The 17,388-nt window shown below is 42.5% G+C and overlaps 1 protein-coding gene across 6 annotated transcripts in view; it reads right to left on the bottom strand.

Annotated features, from left to right (window-relative positions):
* The window catches only part of ZWILCH (zwilch kinetochore protein), a 46,074-nt gene that overhangs the window by 22,847 nt on the left and 5,839 nt on the right, over window positions 1–17,388 (bottom strand). For all 6 annotated transcript variants that reach the window (XM_073996104.1, XM_045395616.2, XM_073996105.1 and 3 more), the window contains 6 exons: window positions 14,033–14,128; window positions 12,137–12,255; window positions 8,141–8,340; window positions 6,241–6,311; window positions 5,779–5,934; window positions 3,216–3,287 (listed from right to left, as the gene is read on the bottom strand). In XM_073996104.1, the coding sequence (XP_073852205.1) occupies window positions 3,216–3,287; window positions 5,779–5,934; window positions 6,241–6,311; window positions 8,141–8,318 (477 nt within the window). In that variant the 5' untranslated portion in view covers window positions 8,319–8,340; window positions 12,137–12,255; window positions 14,033–14,128. The remainder of the gene's footprint in view (window positions 1–3,215; window positions 3,288–5,778; window positions 5,935–6,240; window positions 6,312–8,140; window positions 8,341–12,136; window positions 12,256–14,032; window positions 14,129–17,388) is intronic.

Here is a 17,388-nt window from a genome sequence, read left to right as displayed (position 1 = left end):
CTACGGGAGATTTAAAAACCCCAAAAACTTGTTAGCAGAAAACACTGTTTAATCAATAAGGATGTATGTAATAAAAATATTAATTGCAATAACATTTCTTGAGTGTTTATCACATCCCAGGTACTGCTGTGGTGCTTTATATATAGTACATGTTATTTAATCCTAACAAAACTCTACGGTAGATAATACTATTATTCTCATCTTACTGAGGCTAAGAGAGATTCAGTAACTTGCTCATGGTCACACAATTAGTAACTGAGAGAGTCAGGACATATGCTCTATGGTCTGATCCCAAAGATGGTGCTCTGAACAATGATGCCAAGTGCATAGGTGCTACAGAGGATACTGGGTTTGCCCTGGAGATGCTTGTAACTTTGGCAAAGACAGACAGATAAGACAAATGAAATAGTCTGGGGATGAATAAATGTAAATAGTAAGTGGAAGTTTATATTAAAATATACAAATGTGTATGCACATACAATATGTCAATAGACTTAAAAAAAAGCAGTCAAGTTAGGCTGCAATAGCCAGTGAAACAACGTGGAACTTCAGTTGCAACTCAAATGTGGGAACCATAGGCTAGCAGGAAAACGGCATGAAATAAGATGAAGAGGATGGTGTGATCCCAACCAGGGTAGAAAAAGCAACAAAGCAGCAGCAGGAAATAGAATAAGAAGAAACAGCAGCTAAACCATTAAGGGATCTACAAAAGTTTTTCAGTTTCATAGGCAGAAAACAGCCAATGTTGATTTTTTTGGCAGGAAAATGACATGATCTAGTTAAGAATTTCTCTATCAGAAGTACCAAGGATGGATTCCTAGGAAAGAGAAAATACAACATTTCCCAGTTGAAATGCTATCACCTCCCACTCCCGGGGGGAGGTCTTCAGAAAAATATGAAGATGGCTGAGCATGGTGGCTCATGCCTATAATCCCAGCACTTTGGGTGGCTGAGGCGGGTGGATCACTTGAGGTCAGGAGTTCAAGACCAGCCTAGCCAACAGGGCAATCCACGCTGTATTTTAGTGCAAACCTGCACTAAAAATACAAAAAAATTAGCCGGGCGTGGTGGTGGGTACCTGTAATCCCAGCTACTGGGGAGGCTGAGGCAGGAAAATCACTTGAACCTGGGAGGCAGAGGTTGTAGTGAGCACCACTGCACTCCAGGCTGGGTGACAGAGTGAGACTCCGTCTTAAAAAAAAAAAAAAAAAAAAAAGAAAAATATGAATGTAATTTTGTTGTCATAAATGACTGGGAGTACAACAGCACTTGGGGCATGGAGTCTGGTGGGGGCCAGAGATGTTAAACATCTTGGTGTGCGCACCATGGTCTCAAATCACAAAGAATGTTCCTGCCCAAATGCCAATAGTACCCCTGTTGAGAAACAATGAATCATCATTAGTGTGGTCCCAGAAGAAGATGGTAAAGATTTTAACTAAGATGAGCACAGTGAAAGAGACTTCAAAGGAGAAAAAGTATTGTATATGTATGGGGGGAGGGTAGCAAGGTATATGTGGAATAAAAGAAAAAATCCTATCCATTTATAAAATATAGGAGGTTGAACACAGAGAGACTATGGCCACATGTATATCTAAGATTCTGTGGCTTTTTAAGGGAGACTCGAATTAGACAAACACACAAATTTGTGCCAGCTCTTCCATTCACCAGTTTGTCACCTTCAGGCAAAATAACTGAACCAGCTAGCACCATGCGTGGCACATAGCAGAGTGAGAGCTTCTAGCTATAGTAGTATGTAGTGGTGACAGAAATAATAGTTCTTACTAAAGTGAAATATGAGATTTCTAGCCTAGGAAATTGAAGGAATGATGGGACCACAGACAGAAATGGGGGCGTTTTCAAAGAGGATGTAGTCTGGAGAAGATAGTTTCATTTTCGACATACTGACTCTGGAAGCAATAGCACTCTACCCAAGTGGGAAATAATGTGGTGGAAGTTAGATAGATGGGAAGTGCTATCAGCCTGAAGATGAGGGTTTGGAGCTTGCTCACAAAGGTGTCAGTCAAATCACTGAGTAGATCAGCTCTCTGCAGGGGTGTGGAGAGAGAAGGGCAGAGATGTGAGGGCAAAAGTATGATGGAGGCCCACAGTAAGGGTCCTAAAAGACGGGCTTTCAAGAAAGAAGAAAGGTGAGAAAGGTAGAAAAACTATCAGTTTTGTAAAAACAGAGAAATAGTACTTACTCATAGGAAGTAAAAGTATCAAAAATAGTTGGTACTATGCTAGATGGTAAGGGCACAATAGGGAACCAGGCACTCAAGTCTAGTAGAAGAGACAGATAAGGAAACAAATTACTGTGTTTTATAAACACACTGACAAGAGGTATGTGTGGAGTTCTACAGCAACACAAGCCATTCTGTGAGATCAGTACAACTATCATAGAGAGTTCACCTAGCAAAGAGGTAGGAGAAGTGCATACCAGGTAGATCAAGATGCACATACCAGAAGGTGATAAGAGTATGACAGGATCTGAGCTACAAGCAAGGAGCTTGATGTAGTGAGGGTTGGGGGTTCAGTGGCAATGGAAGTATGAGATTAAGCTAAAAAAATAAGCAGGAGCCAATGAGCACATGAAATCAAAACTACAAAGAGATACTACTTCACTACCGCTAGGATGACTATAATTAAAAAACAGACAATATCAAGTGTTGACAAAGATGAAGAGAAATCAGAACCCTCATATACTACTGAAAGAAATATAAAATAACATAACCACTTTGGACAATAGTTATACTTTGGCAGTTCCTCAAAAGGTAAATATACAGTTACCATATGATCTAGTAACTCCACCCAAGACATGTGAAAACATGTCTACACAAAAACTTGTATGTAAATGTTCATGGAGGCATTATTCATAATAGCCAAAAAATAGAAACAACTAAGATGTCAATCGACTGATGAATGAACAAAATGTGGTGTATCCACATGCAATGGAAAAATAAATAAATTAATTAAAAAAAAATAACACCACCACAAAAGGTAAGAGAAATGTAGCCAGTAACGACCTAATGCTCCCGTTAATTGTAAGGACAACTACCACATAAGTAAAATTAAACTGCCCAAACTGTCAGAGTATCTAATGGATACATAACATCTGAACAAATTTTGAAGAATACAAACCTAAGTAAAAACAACAATAACACACATTTTTATAAAAACATGAGATTGAAGGAAAGGAATTCTGGAAGGATACTCACAAGAAGAAATTTAAGTTCTCTGTAGAGATGATTCAAAGGACCTCTGGGCTCTCCCGATTCCACTTTAATATTCTAAAAAGTTTCCAAAGTCTGTCAGTTTTCCACTGTTAATCCCATCTTCTCTACCTAAGTGTTATACTTGCATTTCAAACTATCCTTCACACATTAAAAAATATATTTCATAAAGGACCAATGAATTGAAAAATGAGGTCAACACATCATTTAGAACATCTCACTCAGAGATTTTGCCATCTTGACCCAATAACCTAAGTTATAACCACTGTATCCTCTTTCTATGCCACAAACAATTGCACCTATGTGGAACAACTGCCCTCCTCACATGCTCTCCTGCCTTTTCCCAAGGAATTTCCAGGAGGACAAGGTAGGAGAAATTTAAATAAATATATCTCAAGATTCGGTGATAACTTATCATTATCACAAACCAAAATGAAGTCTCCAATAAATCTGTTTATTAGACTCCTTCTAACTAAACAAACAGTGTGCTGTCCTAGCCAGAAGTCAATGTCTTACAAACCTAAGACTGCAAACATAAAAAAAGAAAAAGAATAATGTAAATGCCAATGTATGTAAATTCCTATTACATGAAAAGTATAAAGAATATAATTATCCATGACCGGGCGCGGTAGCTCACACCTGTAATCCTAGCACTCTGGGAGGCTGAGGCAAGTGGATCACTTGAGGTCAGGAGTTCAAGACCAGCCTGGCCAACTTGGCGAAACCTGGTCTCTACTAAAATTACAAAAATTAGCCAGGTGTGGTGGCACGCCCCTGTAATCCCAGCTACTCAGGAGGCTGAGGGAGGAGAATTGCTTGAACCTGGGAGGCAGAGGTTGCAGTCAGCTGAGATCATGCCACTGCACTCCAGCCTGGGCGACAGTAAGACTCTGTCTCAAAACAAGAATATAATTATCCATAATCTTGCCATTCTGAAGGAACCACTATTAACACTATCCAGGCTTCTGTGTATATATATATTTTAAAATATAATTGAGATCCCATTACATAAATAATTTTATACTTTTTCTTTTTTAGTTTTGCGTAATAAGCACATCCTATTATTAATATTCGAGATTTTAAAACATGCTTTTAAAGACTGTAAAATATTTCGTCATGAAATTTATTTTAGGCCAGGTATGGTGGCTCATGCCTGTAATCCCAGCACTTTGGGAGGCCGAGGCAGGCAGATCATTTGAGTTCAGTTCGAGACCAGCCTGGCCAACATGGTGAAACCCCGTCTCCACTACAAATACAAAAAATTTAGCTGGGCATGGTGGCATGCACCTGTAGTCCCACCAACTTGGGAGGCAGAGGCAGGAGAACTGCTTGAACCTGGGAGGGAGGCGAGGTTGCAGTAAGCCGAGATGACGCCACTGTACTCCAGCCTGGGAGACAGAGGGAGACACCATCTCAAAAAGAAAAGAAATCCATTTTAACTATACCCTACTGAACATTCTGGTTTTGTTTATAGTATTTTGGAAACACAGCTATATCACTGCACTGAATATCTTACACATGAATTTCTGTTAGCAATTTTGACTAATTTCTTTTTTTTTTAAGACAGAGTCTCACTCTGTCGCCCAGGCTGGAGTGCAGTGACACGATCTTGGCTCACTACAACGTCTGCCTCCCGGGTTCAAACGATTCTTCTGCCTCAGCGTCCCGAGTAGTTGGGACTACAGGAGCGCAACACCACACCCAGCTAACTTTCGTATTTTTAGTAGAGACGGGGTTTCACCATATTGATCAGTCTGGTCTCGAACTCTTGACCCTGTGATCTGTCCTCCTCGGCCTCCCAAAGTGCTGGGATTACAGGCGTGAGCCACTGTGCCTGGCCAATTTTGACTAATTTCTTAAGACAGATTCCTAGAAATGTACATATAGAGTGAAAGGGCTTAATATTATAATGATTCTTGATGTGTTACCAATATCTCTACCCTTTTAAGAATAAGAGGGCCAGGCACAGTGGCTCACGCCTGTAATCCCAGCGTGAGCCACTTTGGGAGGTGGAGGTGGGAGGATCACTTGAGCCCAGAGGTTTGAGACCAGCTTGGAAAACATAGGGAGACTCTGTCCCTACAAAATAAGTTTAAAAAATTAGGTGTGGAGGCTTTTGCCTGTAGTCCTAGCTACTCAGGAGGCTGAGGTGGGAGGATTGCTTGAGCACAGGAGTTCGAGGCTGCAGTGAGCAGTGATCGTGCCACTGCACTCCAGCCTGGGTGACAGAGTAAGACTCTGTCTCAAAACAAAACAAACAAAAAAACACGGATTCACTTGAGTCACCACTCAGGAGACTTTATTTGTCACTAGAAAATTCTTCGGTTGTATTACTATAGGGCTGAGGGCAACCGATAGATCAGATCACCTGACAAAACCTTCACTGGCTGCCCTGGTGAGACGTTAGTGGCAAGGTGGGCCTTTCAGAGTTGTCCAAGCTCACACCCAGCAAGTGCCGAGACTAGAAGCATGGAGCACCAGCAACAAGCAAGTAAGCCAACATTTAGGACTCTCGTGAACCCGGAAAGAAAATTGGGTCCACTCTTACCAGAGTTGCAGCTGAAGAGAGTGGAGGGATTTGAAGAATCTCATCCACAGGACTCCAGGAAATATCCAAAGTGATCGCAGTTTGTGATGCTGTGATTGTATCATCCAAGGCAGAGGACTTAAAGAGCTCGTACTGGGCAAAGCCTCTGGATGTTACCTGAAAAGAGTGCACCCAGCAGACCATTTAGCTGTGCTTCCACACGGCCAAAAGCCCATTACCCAAACTATTTTGATCCTTGTCCCAAATGGAAAAGTAAGACAATTCTTTGAAACCACAAAGATTAGCTAAAAGGCATGAAGGCATTTCAATTTTGGTCATTAGCTGATATGAAAATAAACATAAACATTTTCATACTACAGAAAAATATCTAGTCATCTTAGGAGTGAAAAAAACCCTGTAAACTAGGAAGGCAGGTTGATAACAATTTGAAGAAAATAATATGAGTAGAAGCAAAACACTTACAGTAGACAAGTGATGTCTTTTCTTGTGTAAATTTTTTAGGTTTTCAAGATTTACAGAATAATTTTTATCAGCTATAGGAAATGAAAAAAAGACATGTAAAGGCACAACTCAAAATTACATTGTTAGAGCTACAAAACTGCAATCCCTCACATTCTCAGTGTACCGCAACTCAACAAAATAACTGTTAAAATTAAATTTCAAATCACAGATAAATGAAATGTTTGTAAGAGAATGAAAGTGGGCTGGGTATAGTGGCTTACACATATAAACCCAGCACTTTAGAAGGCCGAGGAGGGAGGATCATTTGAACCCAGGAGTTTGAGACCAGCCTGGGCAACATAGCTAGACCTTGTCTCTACAGAAAATAAAAAAAACAGCCAGGTGTGGTGGCATGTGCCTGTAGTCCCAGCTATTCGGGAGGCTGCGGTGACAGGATTGCCTGAGCCCAGGAGGTTGAGGCTGCAGTGAGTCATGATTGCGCCACTGCACTCCAGCCTGGGTGACAGAGTGAGATCCTACCTCAAAAAACTAAAAAAAAGAATATAAGTGGAACAGCCAGGCGCAGCAGTACTTGCCTGTAATCCCAGCTACTCAGGAGGCTGAGGTGGGAGGACTGCTTCAGGCTGAGTTTGAGACCAGCCCGGGCAATATAGTGGGACCCTGTCTTTTAAAAACAAATTAAAAATAAAAATAAAATTAGCTGGGCATGGTTGTGCTCTCCTGTAGTCCCAGCTATTCAGGAGACTATGGTGGGAGGATCACTTGAGCCCAGGAGTTTGAGGCTGCAGTGACCTATGAAGGCACTATGGTACCCCAACCTAGGCTATAGAGTAAGGCCCTATCTCTAAAAAAAAAAAGTAAATAAAAAATAAACTGGACGTTGGGCGCGGTGGCTCATGCCTGTAATCCCAGCACTTTGGGAGGCCGAGGCAGGTGGATCATGAGGTCAGGAGTTCAAGACCAGCCTGACCAATACGGTCTTGAAACCCCGTCTGTACTAAAAATACAAAAAAATTAGCCGGGCATGGTGGCGGATGGATGCCTGTAATCCCAGCTACTCTGGAAGCTGAGGCAGAGAACTGCTTGAACCCAGGAGGCGGAGGTTGCAGTGAGCTAAGATCGTGCCACTGCACTCCAGCCTGGGTGACAGAGCAAGACTCCATCTCAAAATAAATAAATAAATAAATAAATAAAAAATAAAGTGGAATGAGGGTCAATACTACTACCAAAAATACAATTAAATGTCTGAGATTGGAAACATATTGTCAGTTTGTATCTTCCAATGAAAATTGTCAATAATGGCCGGGCGCGGTGGCTCACGCCTGTAATCCCAGCACTTTGGGAGGCCGAGGCGGGCGGATCACAAGGTCAGGAGATCGAGACCACGGTGAAACCCCGTCTCTACTAAAAATACAAAAAAAAAATTAGCCGGGCGCGGTGGCGGGCGCCTGTAGTCCCAGCTACTCAGGAGGCTGAGGCAGGAGAATGGCGTAAACCCAGGAGGCGGAGCTTGCAGTGAGCCGAGATCGCGCCACTGCACTCCAGCCTGGGCGACAGAGCGAGACTCCGTCTCAAAAAACAAAACAAAAAAAAAAAAAAAAGAAAATTGTCAATAACATACGCATAGAAATAAAATGAAACCCAAATCAGACAAGTGTAAATCTCTTGTCCAGACTTTTGGAGATCTGTTTCTGGTGTTTCCGGAATACCTCCCACATGCTGCAAGTTACACACTAAAGTAGATTTATGGTGATTAATGCAAGTTCTACCTTATGTCATAACAATATCAATTTTTGTAAAAAAACAGTTTACGAAAAAAAATGAAACAGTAACCATACAAATAAATAAATACACAAACACACACACACACATACATACACACTCTAGAGACAGCACTCACCTTTACAACTGACCACATATAAGACAATTCCTGTAATGCTGTCGTTTGTTGTGATAAGCTCGGCTCCTAGCCAACAAGTACCTTCAGGATCTGAACTGTCACATCTTACCCAAAGGGGAGGAAGGGCAGTAACTGGCAGATTAATCTTCAAATGGGTCATATTAGGATTGTGAGCCATGGTGTAAAGTCCAATTAACTGCCTTTAAAACAAGAGTAAGGACAAATTATAGACAGAGATTTCCAATTCAAGAATTTCTTTTTTTTCTGAGAGACAGGGTCTCACTCTGTTGCCCAGGCTGGAATGCAGTGGTGCAATCATAGTTCACTACAGCCTCGACCTCCTTGGCTCAAGTGATCCTCCTGTCTCAGCCTCCCAAGTAGCTGGGATTACAGACACAAGCCACTGCATCAGGCTTATTTTTATTTTTTGTAGAGAGAGAGTGTCTTGCAGTGTTGCCCAGGCTAGTCTCAAACTACTCGCTTCAAGCAATTCTTCTGCCTTAGCCTCCCAAAGTGTTGGGATTATAGTTGTGAGCCACCACGTCCAGCCAGAATTTTCTTTTAAAAAGATACGAGGAGTCTTCCATCCTGGCTAACATGGTGAAACCCCATCTCTACTAAAACTACAAAAAAATTAGCCTGGTGTGATGGTGGGTGCCTATAGTCCCAGTTACTCGAGGGGCTGAGAATGGCGTGAACCCAGGAGGCAGAGCTTGTAGTGAGCCCAGATCGTGCCACTGCACTCTAGCTTGGGTGACAGGGTAAGACACCATCTCAAAAAAAAAAAAAAAAAAAAAGATATGAGAGGTCTCACAGAAACAACAACCTAAAACTTAAATAGCAAGATGTATATATATGTATACTTTATGCATTAATAGATTCACCAGGCAAATCAAAATGCATGCACCAGAAAGTGACAGAGTATGACAGGATTGGAGCTACTATGAGCAGGGAGCTTCAATATGGTGAGGATTGGGGGTTCAGCAGGAGTGGAAGTTCAGTAGAAGAGATAGGAGGTGAGATTAATCTAAAGAAATAAGTAGGAGCCAGGCCGGGCGCAGTGGCTCATGCTTGTAATCCCAGCACTTTGGGAGGCCGAGGCAGGCGGATCACGAGGTCAGGAGTTGAGACCAGCCTGACCAACATGGTAAAACCTCATCTCTACTAAAAATACAAAAATTAGCCGGGCATGGTGGCAGGCACCTGAATCCCAGCTACTCAGGAGGCTGAAGCAGGAGAATAACTTGAACCCAGGAGGCAAAGGTTGCAGGGAGCCAAGATCGCGCCATTGCACTCCAGCCTGGGCAATGGAGTGAGACTGCCTCAAAAAAAAACAGAAAAGAAAGAAGTAGGAGCCAATAAACACAAAATGATGCTCAGTCATTAGTTAGTGAGACAGTTAACAAAATTTGAATATGGGCTCTGATTAGATAACAGTATTATAATAATATTAAATTTCCAGATTCTGATCATTGTTCCATGGTTATGTAAAAGAATATATTTGTTCACAGAAAATACAAAGAGGAGTATTTAGGGGTAAGAGTACCGTATCTTTTTTTTTTTTTTTTTGAGACAGAGTCTCGCTCTGTCACCCAGGCTGGAGTGCAGTGGCCGGATCTCAGCTCACTGCAAGCTCCGCCTCCCGGGTTCACACCAGTCTCCTGCCTCAGCCTCCCGAGTAGCTGGGACTACAGGCGCCCACCACCGCACCCGGCTAATTTTTTGTATTTTTAGTAGAGACAGGGTTTCACTATAGTCTCGATCTCCTGACCTCGTGATCCACCCGCCTCAGCCTCCCAAAGTGCTGGGATTACAGGCGTGAGCCACCGCGCCCGGCTCCATATCTTCACTACATTGTCAATACTTCATTTTTAAAATGGTGTATATGTGTATATTACCATATATATACACACACACATACACACAGACTATAGTTATAAGAATATATAGTTATAAACGTATTGTTATAATGATATATAGTTGTAACAATATACATATATAGCAATATACTGCTTTGCATATATCTATCTAGAAAGACATACGAGAGAGAGAAAAAGGAAAAGGGGAAGAAGAAGAAAAAGAAGTAAATGCTGCAAAATCTAAGCAACTGGTGAATCTGGATTAAGGATATACAGAAGTTCATGTACTATTCTTATAACTTTCCTGTAAATTTGAAAGTATATCAAAATTGAAAGTCACCAAAAAATGTGGCTTACATTTTTATTTTTCAAAGACATGAAAACTAAATTGATTACCAACAGACGTCCAGGAAAAAAATTTCCAGGGGATTTTATTTCCAAAAAGAGGTGAAATAATCCCAGAAGGAAAATGCAAGAAGAAATGGAGAGCAAAGAAATAAGCACATCTGGGCCGGGCACAGTGGCTCAAGCCTGTAATCCCAGCACTTTGGGAGGTCGAGACTGGCGGATCACGAGGTCAGGAGATTGAGACCATCCTGGCTAACACGGTGAAACCCCGTCTCTACTAAAAAATACAAAAAACTAGCCGGGCGAGGTGGCGGGCGCCTGTAGTCCCAGCTACTTGGGAGGCTGAGGCAGGAGAATGGCGTAAACCCGGGAGGCGGAGCTTGCAGTGAGCTGAGATCCGGCCACTGCACTCCAGCCTGGGCGACAGAGTGAGACTCCGTCTCAAAAAAAAAAAAAAAGAAATAAGCACACCAACCAACCCACATAAACACTGGTTGGAGAAAATAATACAAATAAATAACATTAAAGTTGTAGGGAGAAAACAGGCCAAATATGACTGAAATCAAGGACCTATGAAGGAAAAGGCCGATTAAACTTTTAAAACTTCTAGGCTGGGCATGGTGGCTAACGCCTGTAATCCCAGCACTTTGGGAGGCCTAGGCAGGTGGATCCACCTGAGGTGAGAGTTCAAGACCAGCCTGGCTAACGTGGTGAAATCCCGTTTCTACTAAAAATACAAAAAGTTAGCCAGACATGGTGGTATATATATGCCTGTAATCCCAGCTACTCGGGAGCCTGAGGCAGGAGAATCACTTGGACCCAGGAGGCAGAGGATGCAGTGAGCTGAGATCGCACCATTGCACTCCAGCTTAGGCAACAAGAGCAAAACTCCGTATCAAAAAAAAAAGAAAAGAAAAGAAAAGAAACTTCCATAGAGGAAAATAAAAACCAGCATGAAGGAATCATTTTGTGAATGTTATTACAGTAGTTATCATTCTCATACCATTCTGTTAGTATTTGCATGACTATATCCGCCAGAACATCTGGAAGACAAGGACTTTCTGGTTTTGGAGGCAGGAGGAGGCTGGACAGGGCTGGACAGAGGGAACTGTGCATAGCCACACAGTGGGGAGGCAGGAAGCGAAGCTGGAGAGGTAGCCAGAGGCTCTCAGGTTTCTCACAGGGGCATTACTGGCACCTTGGGTGAGATAACTGCTCATTGTGCGGGAGAGTCCCAGGCATTGCAGGATGTTTGCCACCCACGGCCCAGGTTCACTAAATGCCAGTAGCTCCCCTCAGTCACTGTGACAAACCAAATACTCCCCTATATTTCCAATTCCCTCTGGGTGTGGTACCACCCCTGGTGGAGGACAAGTGGGGCTAGGCAATGAAGGTTTCCATATGTCATTCTTAAGGAATTTGGGTTTTATCATGAAGCCGATGAAGAACCACTAAAGGATTTTAAGCAGGAAAGAAGCTTGGTCAGGTTTTCACTTGAGGAAGAAAGACTGGAGGGGAACCAGATTACACATACGGAAAACAATTGAGAAACAACAATAAATTGGTATAGAGGTGTAAAGAAAGGGAAGATAACTGCGGTATTCTTGGTCACATTTGGGATACCTATCAGATATTCAAGTAGAACTATCCTCAGTTGGGTATATTTATCAGGGGGTTGGGGAGATGAAGGAAGATATAAGGGCTAGAGGCCTATTTTTCCCAATGTTTATAAGAATGTTTCAATTTAAATCCAAGTTGCCACCCTTACTCAGCAAAAGAGAAAACCTACCTTGCCTTCCCAACTGGTAAAGCAAGCGGTCCAACATTTTCGCCAGTAGAGAAATCAGATATGGCAGTTTCTTCAGATTGAAGTTCTTCAATATGACTTGTTTCTTCCTTTTCTAAAGGCTTTAAAAATGTTCTTAATTATTTAACCAGACAAAAGAGCACTTAAAATAACAGTCGACTCTTTACTATGCTACAGAATAATGACAAGCAGAACATACGACAAGGGTACTTATTTCTATACCCTTAAGCACAAATGATTAGGTTTTGGCAAGAATAGCCACAAACTAGCATGGTACCAAAAAAATCCATTAGGAGCATTTCCACTGTCCTATAAAAAGATACTGACCTTAGTTGCTAATGGCAAAGGAAGCAACCGATGCTTTTAGAAAAGGAAGTGCTCAGCAGGACATGGTGTCGCATGCCTGTAATCCCAGCATTCTGGGAGGCTGAGGAGGAGGATCACTTAAGCCCAAGAGGTCGAGACAAACCTGGGCAACACAGGGAGACCTGTGTCTACCAAAAAAAAAAAAATCAGCCAGGGTGGTGACATGCACCTGTGGTCCCAGTTAATCAGGAGGCTGAGGAGGAAGGATTGCTTAAGCTTGGGAGGTGGAGGCTGCAGTGAACCATGACAGTACCACGGCACTCCAGCCTGGGCAACAGAGCGAGGCTATCTTAAAAGTAGAAAAGGAAGTGCTCCAACATGCACAAAATGATTAGGTAAAGGTAAAATACAAAGGAAACCCAGATGTTCTTGGATTTTTCACTCTCAAAACAGGAAGACCTTCTTTCTGGGCTATAACCTTAGGCCCACAGTCTTTTTTATCTATTCCTCTTAGGGCAATAACCTCTGATTGGTGTTAGTGGGTACAATTATCCGTGTGTTTACAAAATAGCTCAGGCTTGCCAATAATAACAACAAGGGAGTTTTTCAGCGAGATGAAACTGTTACATATCCTGATTGTGGTGCTGACTGCAAGAATCTACGTATGTGTTAAAATTCATGGAACTGAACAACAAAAGAAATAAGTTGGCAGGGTGGCAGCGCGAGGTGGCTCACCCCTGTAATCCCAGCACTTTGGGAGGCCAAGGTGGACAGATTACGATGTCAGGAGATCGACATCATCCTGGCTAATATGGTGAAACTCTTTCTCTACTAAAAATACAAAAACAAAAACAAAAAAAAGCTGGGCATGGTGGCAGGTGCCTGTAATCCCAGCTACTCGGGAGGCTGAGGCAGGGGAATTGCTTGAACTCGGGCAGCGAAGGTTGCAGTGAGCTAAGATCACACCACTACACTCCAGCCTGGGTGACAGAGCGAGACTCCATCTTAAAAAAAAAAAAAAAAAAAAAGGCCAGGTGCTGTGGCTCATGCCCATAATCCCAGCACTTTGGGAGGCCGAGGCGGGTGGGTCATCTGTGGTCGGGAGTCTGATACTAGTTTGACCAACATGGAAAAACCCCATCTCTACTAAAAATACAAAATTAGCCGGCCGTGGTAGCAGGTGCCTGTAATCCCAGCTACTCGGGAGGCTGAGGCAGGAGAATCGCTTGAACCTGGGAGGCAGAGGTTACAGTGAGCTGAGATTGTGCCATTGCACTCCAGGCTGGGTGACAAGAGCGAGGCTCTGTCTCAAAAAAAAGAAAGAAATAAGTCAATTTTATCAATTTATTGATAATTTTACTTGTTTCTTTCTTAACGAGGCTACTAGAAAATGTTAAATTGCATATATGGTTCATATTTATTTGTACTGGACAGCACTATACTTACTCCTAAAAGAATGAGAACTCATTTTCACTGATGCTGATTTTAAAAGGTGTACATGTTAGATTATTCCCAAGAAACCATATTTGGTTATGGAGAATTAAACAATCACAAAGTCAAACCACTACTTACCACTTTTTCCACTATGAATACTAGGTCATTTTCATTTAGAATATTTTTCAAAGGATTTGGTTGGTCTTTGCTGATCAACTGCACTTGGACATCAGCCTGTTAAAACAGGTATCAAACAATGTTATATATACACTTGTATATTTCTACTATTTAAACACATAAAGACCAGTTCTATGCAAGTCAACGGAAAATGTCCTTAAGAGACAGAGTCTCGGCCAGGCGCGGTGGCTCACATCTATAATCCCAGCACTTTGGGAGGCCAAAGTGGGCGGATCACAAGGTCAGGAGATCGAGACCATCCTGGTTAACACAGTGAAACTCCGTCTCTACTAAAAATACAAAACATTAGCCAGGCGTGGTGGTGGGCGCCTGTAGTCCCAGTTGCTTGGGAGGCTGAGGCAGGAGAATGGTGTGAACCCAGAAGGAGGAGCTTATAGTGAGCCAAGATCGTGCCACTGCACTCCAGCCTGGGGGATAGAGTGAGACTCCGTCTCAAAAAAAAAAAAAAAAAAATGAAAAGAAAAAAAGAGACGGAGTCTCACTATGTTGCCCAGGCTGGAGTGCAATGGCTATTCATAGGCACAGGCATAGTGCATTACAGCCTCAAACTCCTGGGCTCAAGCAATCCTCCCATTTCAGCCTCCCTAGTAGCTGGAACTTCAGGTGTGTGCCACCACACCTGGTTAATTATTTTATTTTTCATACAGATGGGGTCTCGCTATATTGTCCAGGCTGGTCTCAAAATTCTTGCCTCAAGCAATCCTCCCACCTCAGTCTCCCAAAGTGCTGGGATTACAGGAATGAGCCACTGTCCTGGCCAAAACTTGATACATTCTCATTCCAACTGGAAGTTTATTCAAAAGTTTGAAAACAGGCTGGGTGCAGCAGCTCACGCATGTAATCCCAGCACTTTGGGAGGCCGAGGCAGGCAGATCACTTGAGGTCAGGAGCTTGAGACTAGCCTGCCAACATGGGGAAATCCTGTCTCTACTAAAAATACAAAAATTAGGCCAGGCACAGTGGCTCACGCCTGTAATCCCAGAACATCGGGAGGCTGAGGCGGGTGGATTGCTTGAGGTCAGGACTTCAAGACCAGCCTGCCCAAACTGGTGAAACCCCATCTCTAAGACTACAAAATATTAGGCACGCATGGTGGTGGAGGCCTGTCATCCCAGCTACTCAAGAGTCTGGGGCAGAAATCGCTTGAACCTGGAATGTGGAGCTTGCAGCAGGCCAAAATGTGCCACTGCACTCCAGCCTGGGCAACAGAGCGAGACTCCATCTTAAAAAATAAGAAAAAATAAATAAATAAAAATGCAAAAATTAGATGGGCATAGTGGTGGGTGCCTATAATCCCAGCTACTTGGGAGGCTGAGGCAGGAGAATTGCTTGAATCCAGAAGGTAGAGGTTGCAGTGAGTTGGTATCACGCCACTGCACTCCAGCCTGGGCAATGGAGTGAGATTCTGCCCAAGATAATCATTACTGTTATTAGCCTGGTTTATTTAAATGTATTTAAATATAACTCTATTTAAATACAAATGTATGCTGGACACAGTGGCACCTATAATCCCATCTAATTGGGAGGCTGAGATGGGAGGATGGTTTGAGGCCAGGAATTTGAGACAAGTTACAACACAGCAAGACTATGTCTCTCAGAAAAAGAAAAGAAAGAAAAAAAAAATTAGCCAGGTATGGTGGTGCACTGGTAGTCCCAGTTACTTGGGAGGCTGAGGTGTGAGGATCACTTGAGCCCAGGAGTTTGAGGCTGCAGTGAACTTTGATCAACTACTGAACTTCAGCCTGGGCAACAGAGTAAGATCCCATCTCTTTAAAACATCCTAATAAAAATAGAAATGCATCTATTTAGATATCTAGATAGGATTTTGCCTAATAAAAACAGGATTCTAATAGTTTTATATCATGAATGTCTATGTCATTCAATGTTCTTTGGCAGTCTAGTACCACAGCTCTTTTGTCACATAACTAATTCCATATTGTATGACACTTTAGTAGTTTCCAGTTTTTTGCTATTATAAACAATTGATGACATCAATTCAAGTGAACACTTTTGAATTATTTTCTTAAGATGAATACCTAAAATCACACTGATACTATCAGACTGCCTTTCAAAATGTTGCACCTACACATTTATACTTCCATCACTTATATCAGCACATTAAGCATTTTCATGGCTGGGCACAGTGGCTCACGACTGTAATCCCAGTACTTTGGGAGGCCAAGGTGGATGGATCACCTGAGGTGGGGAGTTTGAGACCAGCCTGGCTAAGATGGTGAAACTCCATCTCCACTAAAAATACAAAATTAGCAGGGCGTGGTGGCGGGCACCTATAATCCCAGCTACTTGGGAGGCTGAGGCAGGAGAATCACTTGAACCTGGGAGGCAGAGGTGCAGTGAGCTGGGATCACGCCACTGCACCCCAGCCTGCACGACAGAGTGACTCCATCTCAGAAAAAAAAAAAAAAAAAAGAAAGAAAAAAAGCATTTTCATTGTTTATTTTTACCATCTCACAGTAAAACATAAGATCTTACTGTTTTGTCATGTTTGATCAATAATGACGGTGAACAGTGTCTTTTTATCTTTTTTTTTTTTTTTTTTTTTTTTGAAGACAGGGTCTCGCTCTGTCACCCGACTGGAGTGCAGTGGCATGATCTTGGCTCATTGTAGCCTTAACCTCCCAGGCTCAAGTGATCCTCCCACCTCAGCCTCCCAGTAGCTGGGACTATATAGGTGCGTGACACCACACCCAGCTGTTTTTGCTTTTTGTAGAGACAAGGTCTCACCATATTGCCCAGGCTAGTCTCAAACTCCTCAGCTCAAGCAATCTTCCCACCTCAGGCTCCCAATGTGCTAGGATTACAGGTGTGAGCCACCACACTTGGCCAAGGTAAACAGCAGTTTCTAATATGCTTATTAATCATAAATATCTCTCATTATTTGAATCGATTTGGCTTCTTAGTTTGGATACTAAAGCATGAAGAAACCAAGCACAGAGAGCCAAAGATACTGTGTTATTCTAATCTACTAGGTTCTACTCTACCGAGTTTCAGGTACTATTGTGGGTTGAATTGTGTCCCCCAAATGGTATCTTGAGGATCTAACCTCCAGTTCCTATACATGTGACTTTACTTGGAAATAAAATCTTGGCAAATGTAATCAAGATGAGGATTAATTTGGATTAGGGCAAGCCCTAAATCCAATGACTGGTATACTTAAAAGGAAAGAGAGTTAGAAGCAGAGACACACAGGGGGAGTACCACGTGTCTACAGAAGCAGAGATTGGAGTAATGTGTTTACAAGCCAAGCAATACTAAAGTTTGCTGGAAATCATCAG

This window comes from Macaca fascicularis, chromosome 7 (assembly GCF_037993035.2).
Source record: "Macaca fascicularis isolate 582-1 chromosome 7, T2T-MFA8v1.1".
In the NCBI taxonomy this organism is placed as follows: domain Eukaryota; kingdom Metazoa; phylum Chordata; class Mammalia; order Primates; family Cercopithecidae; genus Macaca; species Macaca fascicularis.
Note: the sequence above shows the minus strand (reverse complement) of the source record. Positions and strands in the feature narration are given on the sequence as shown.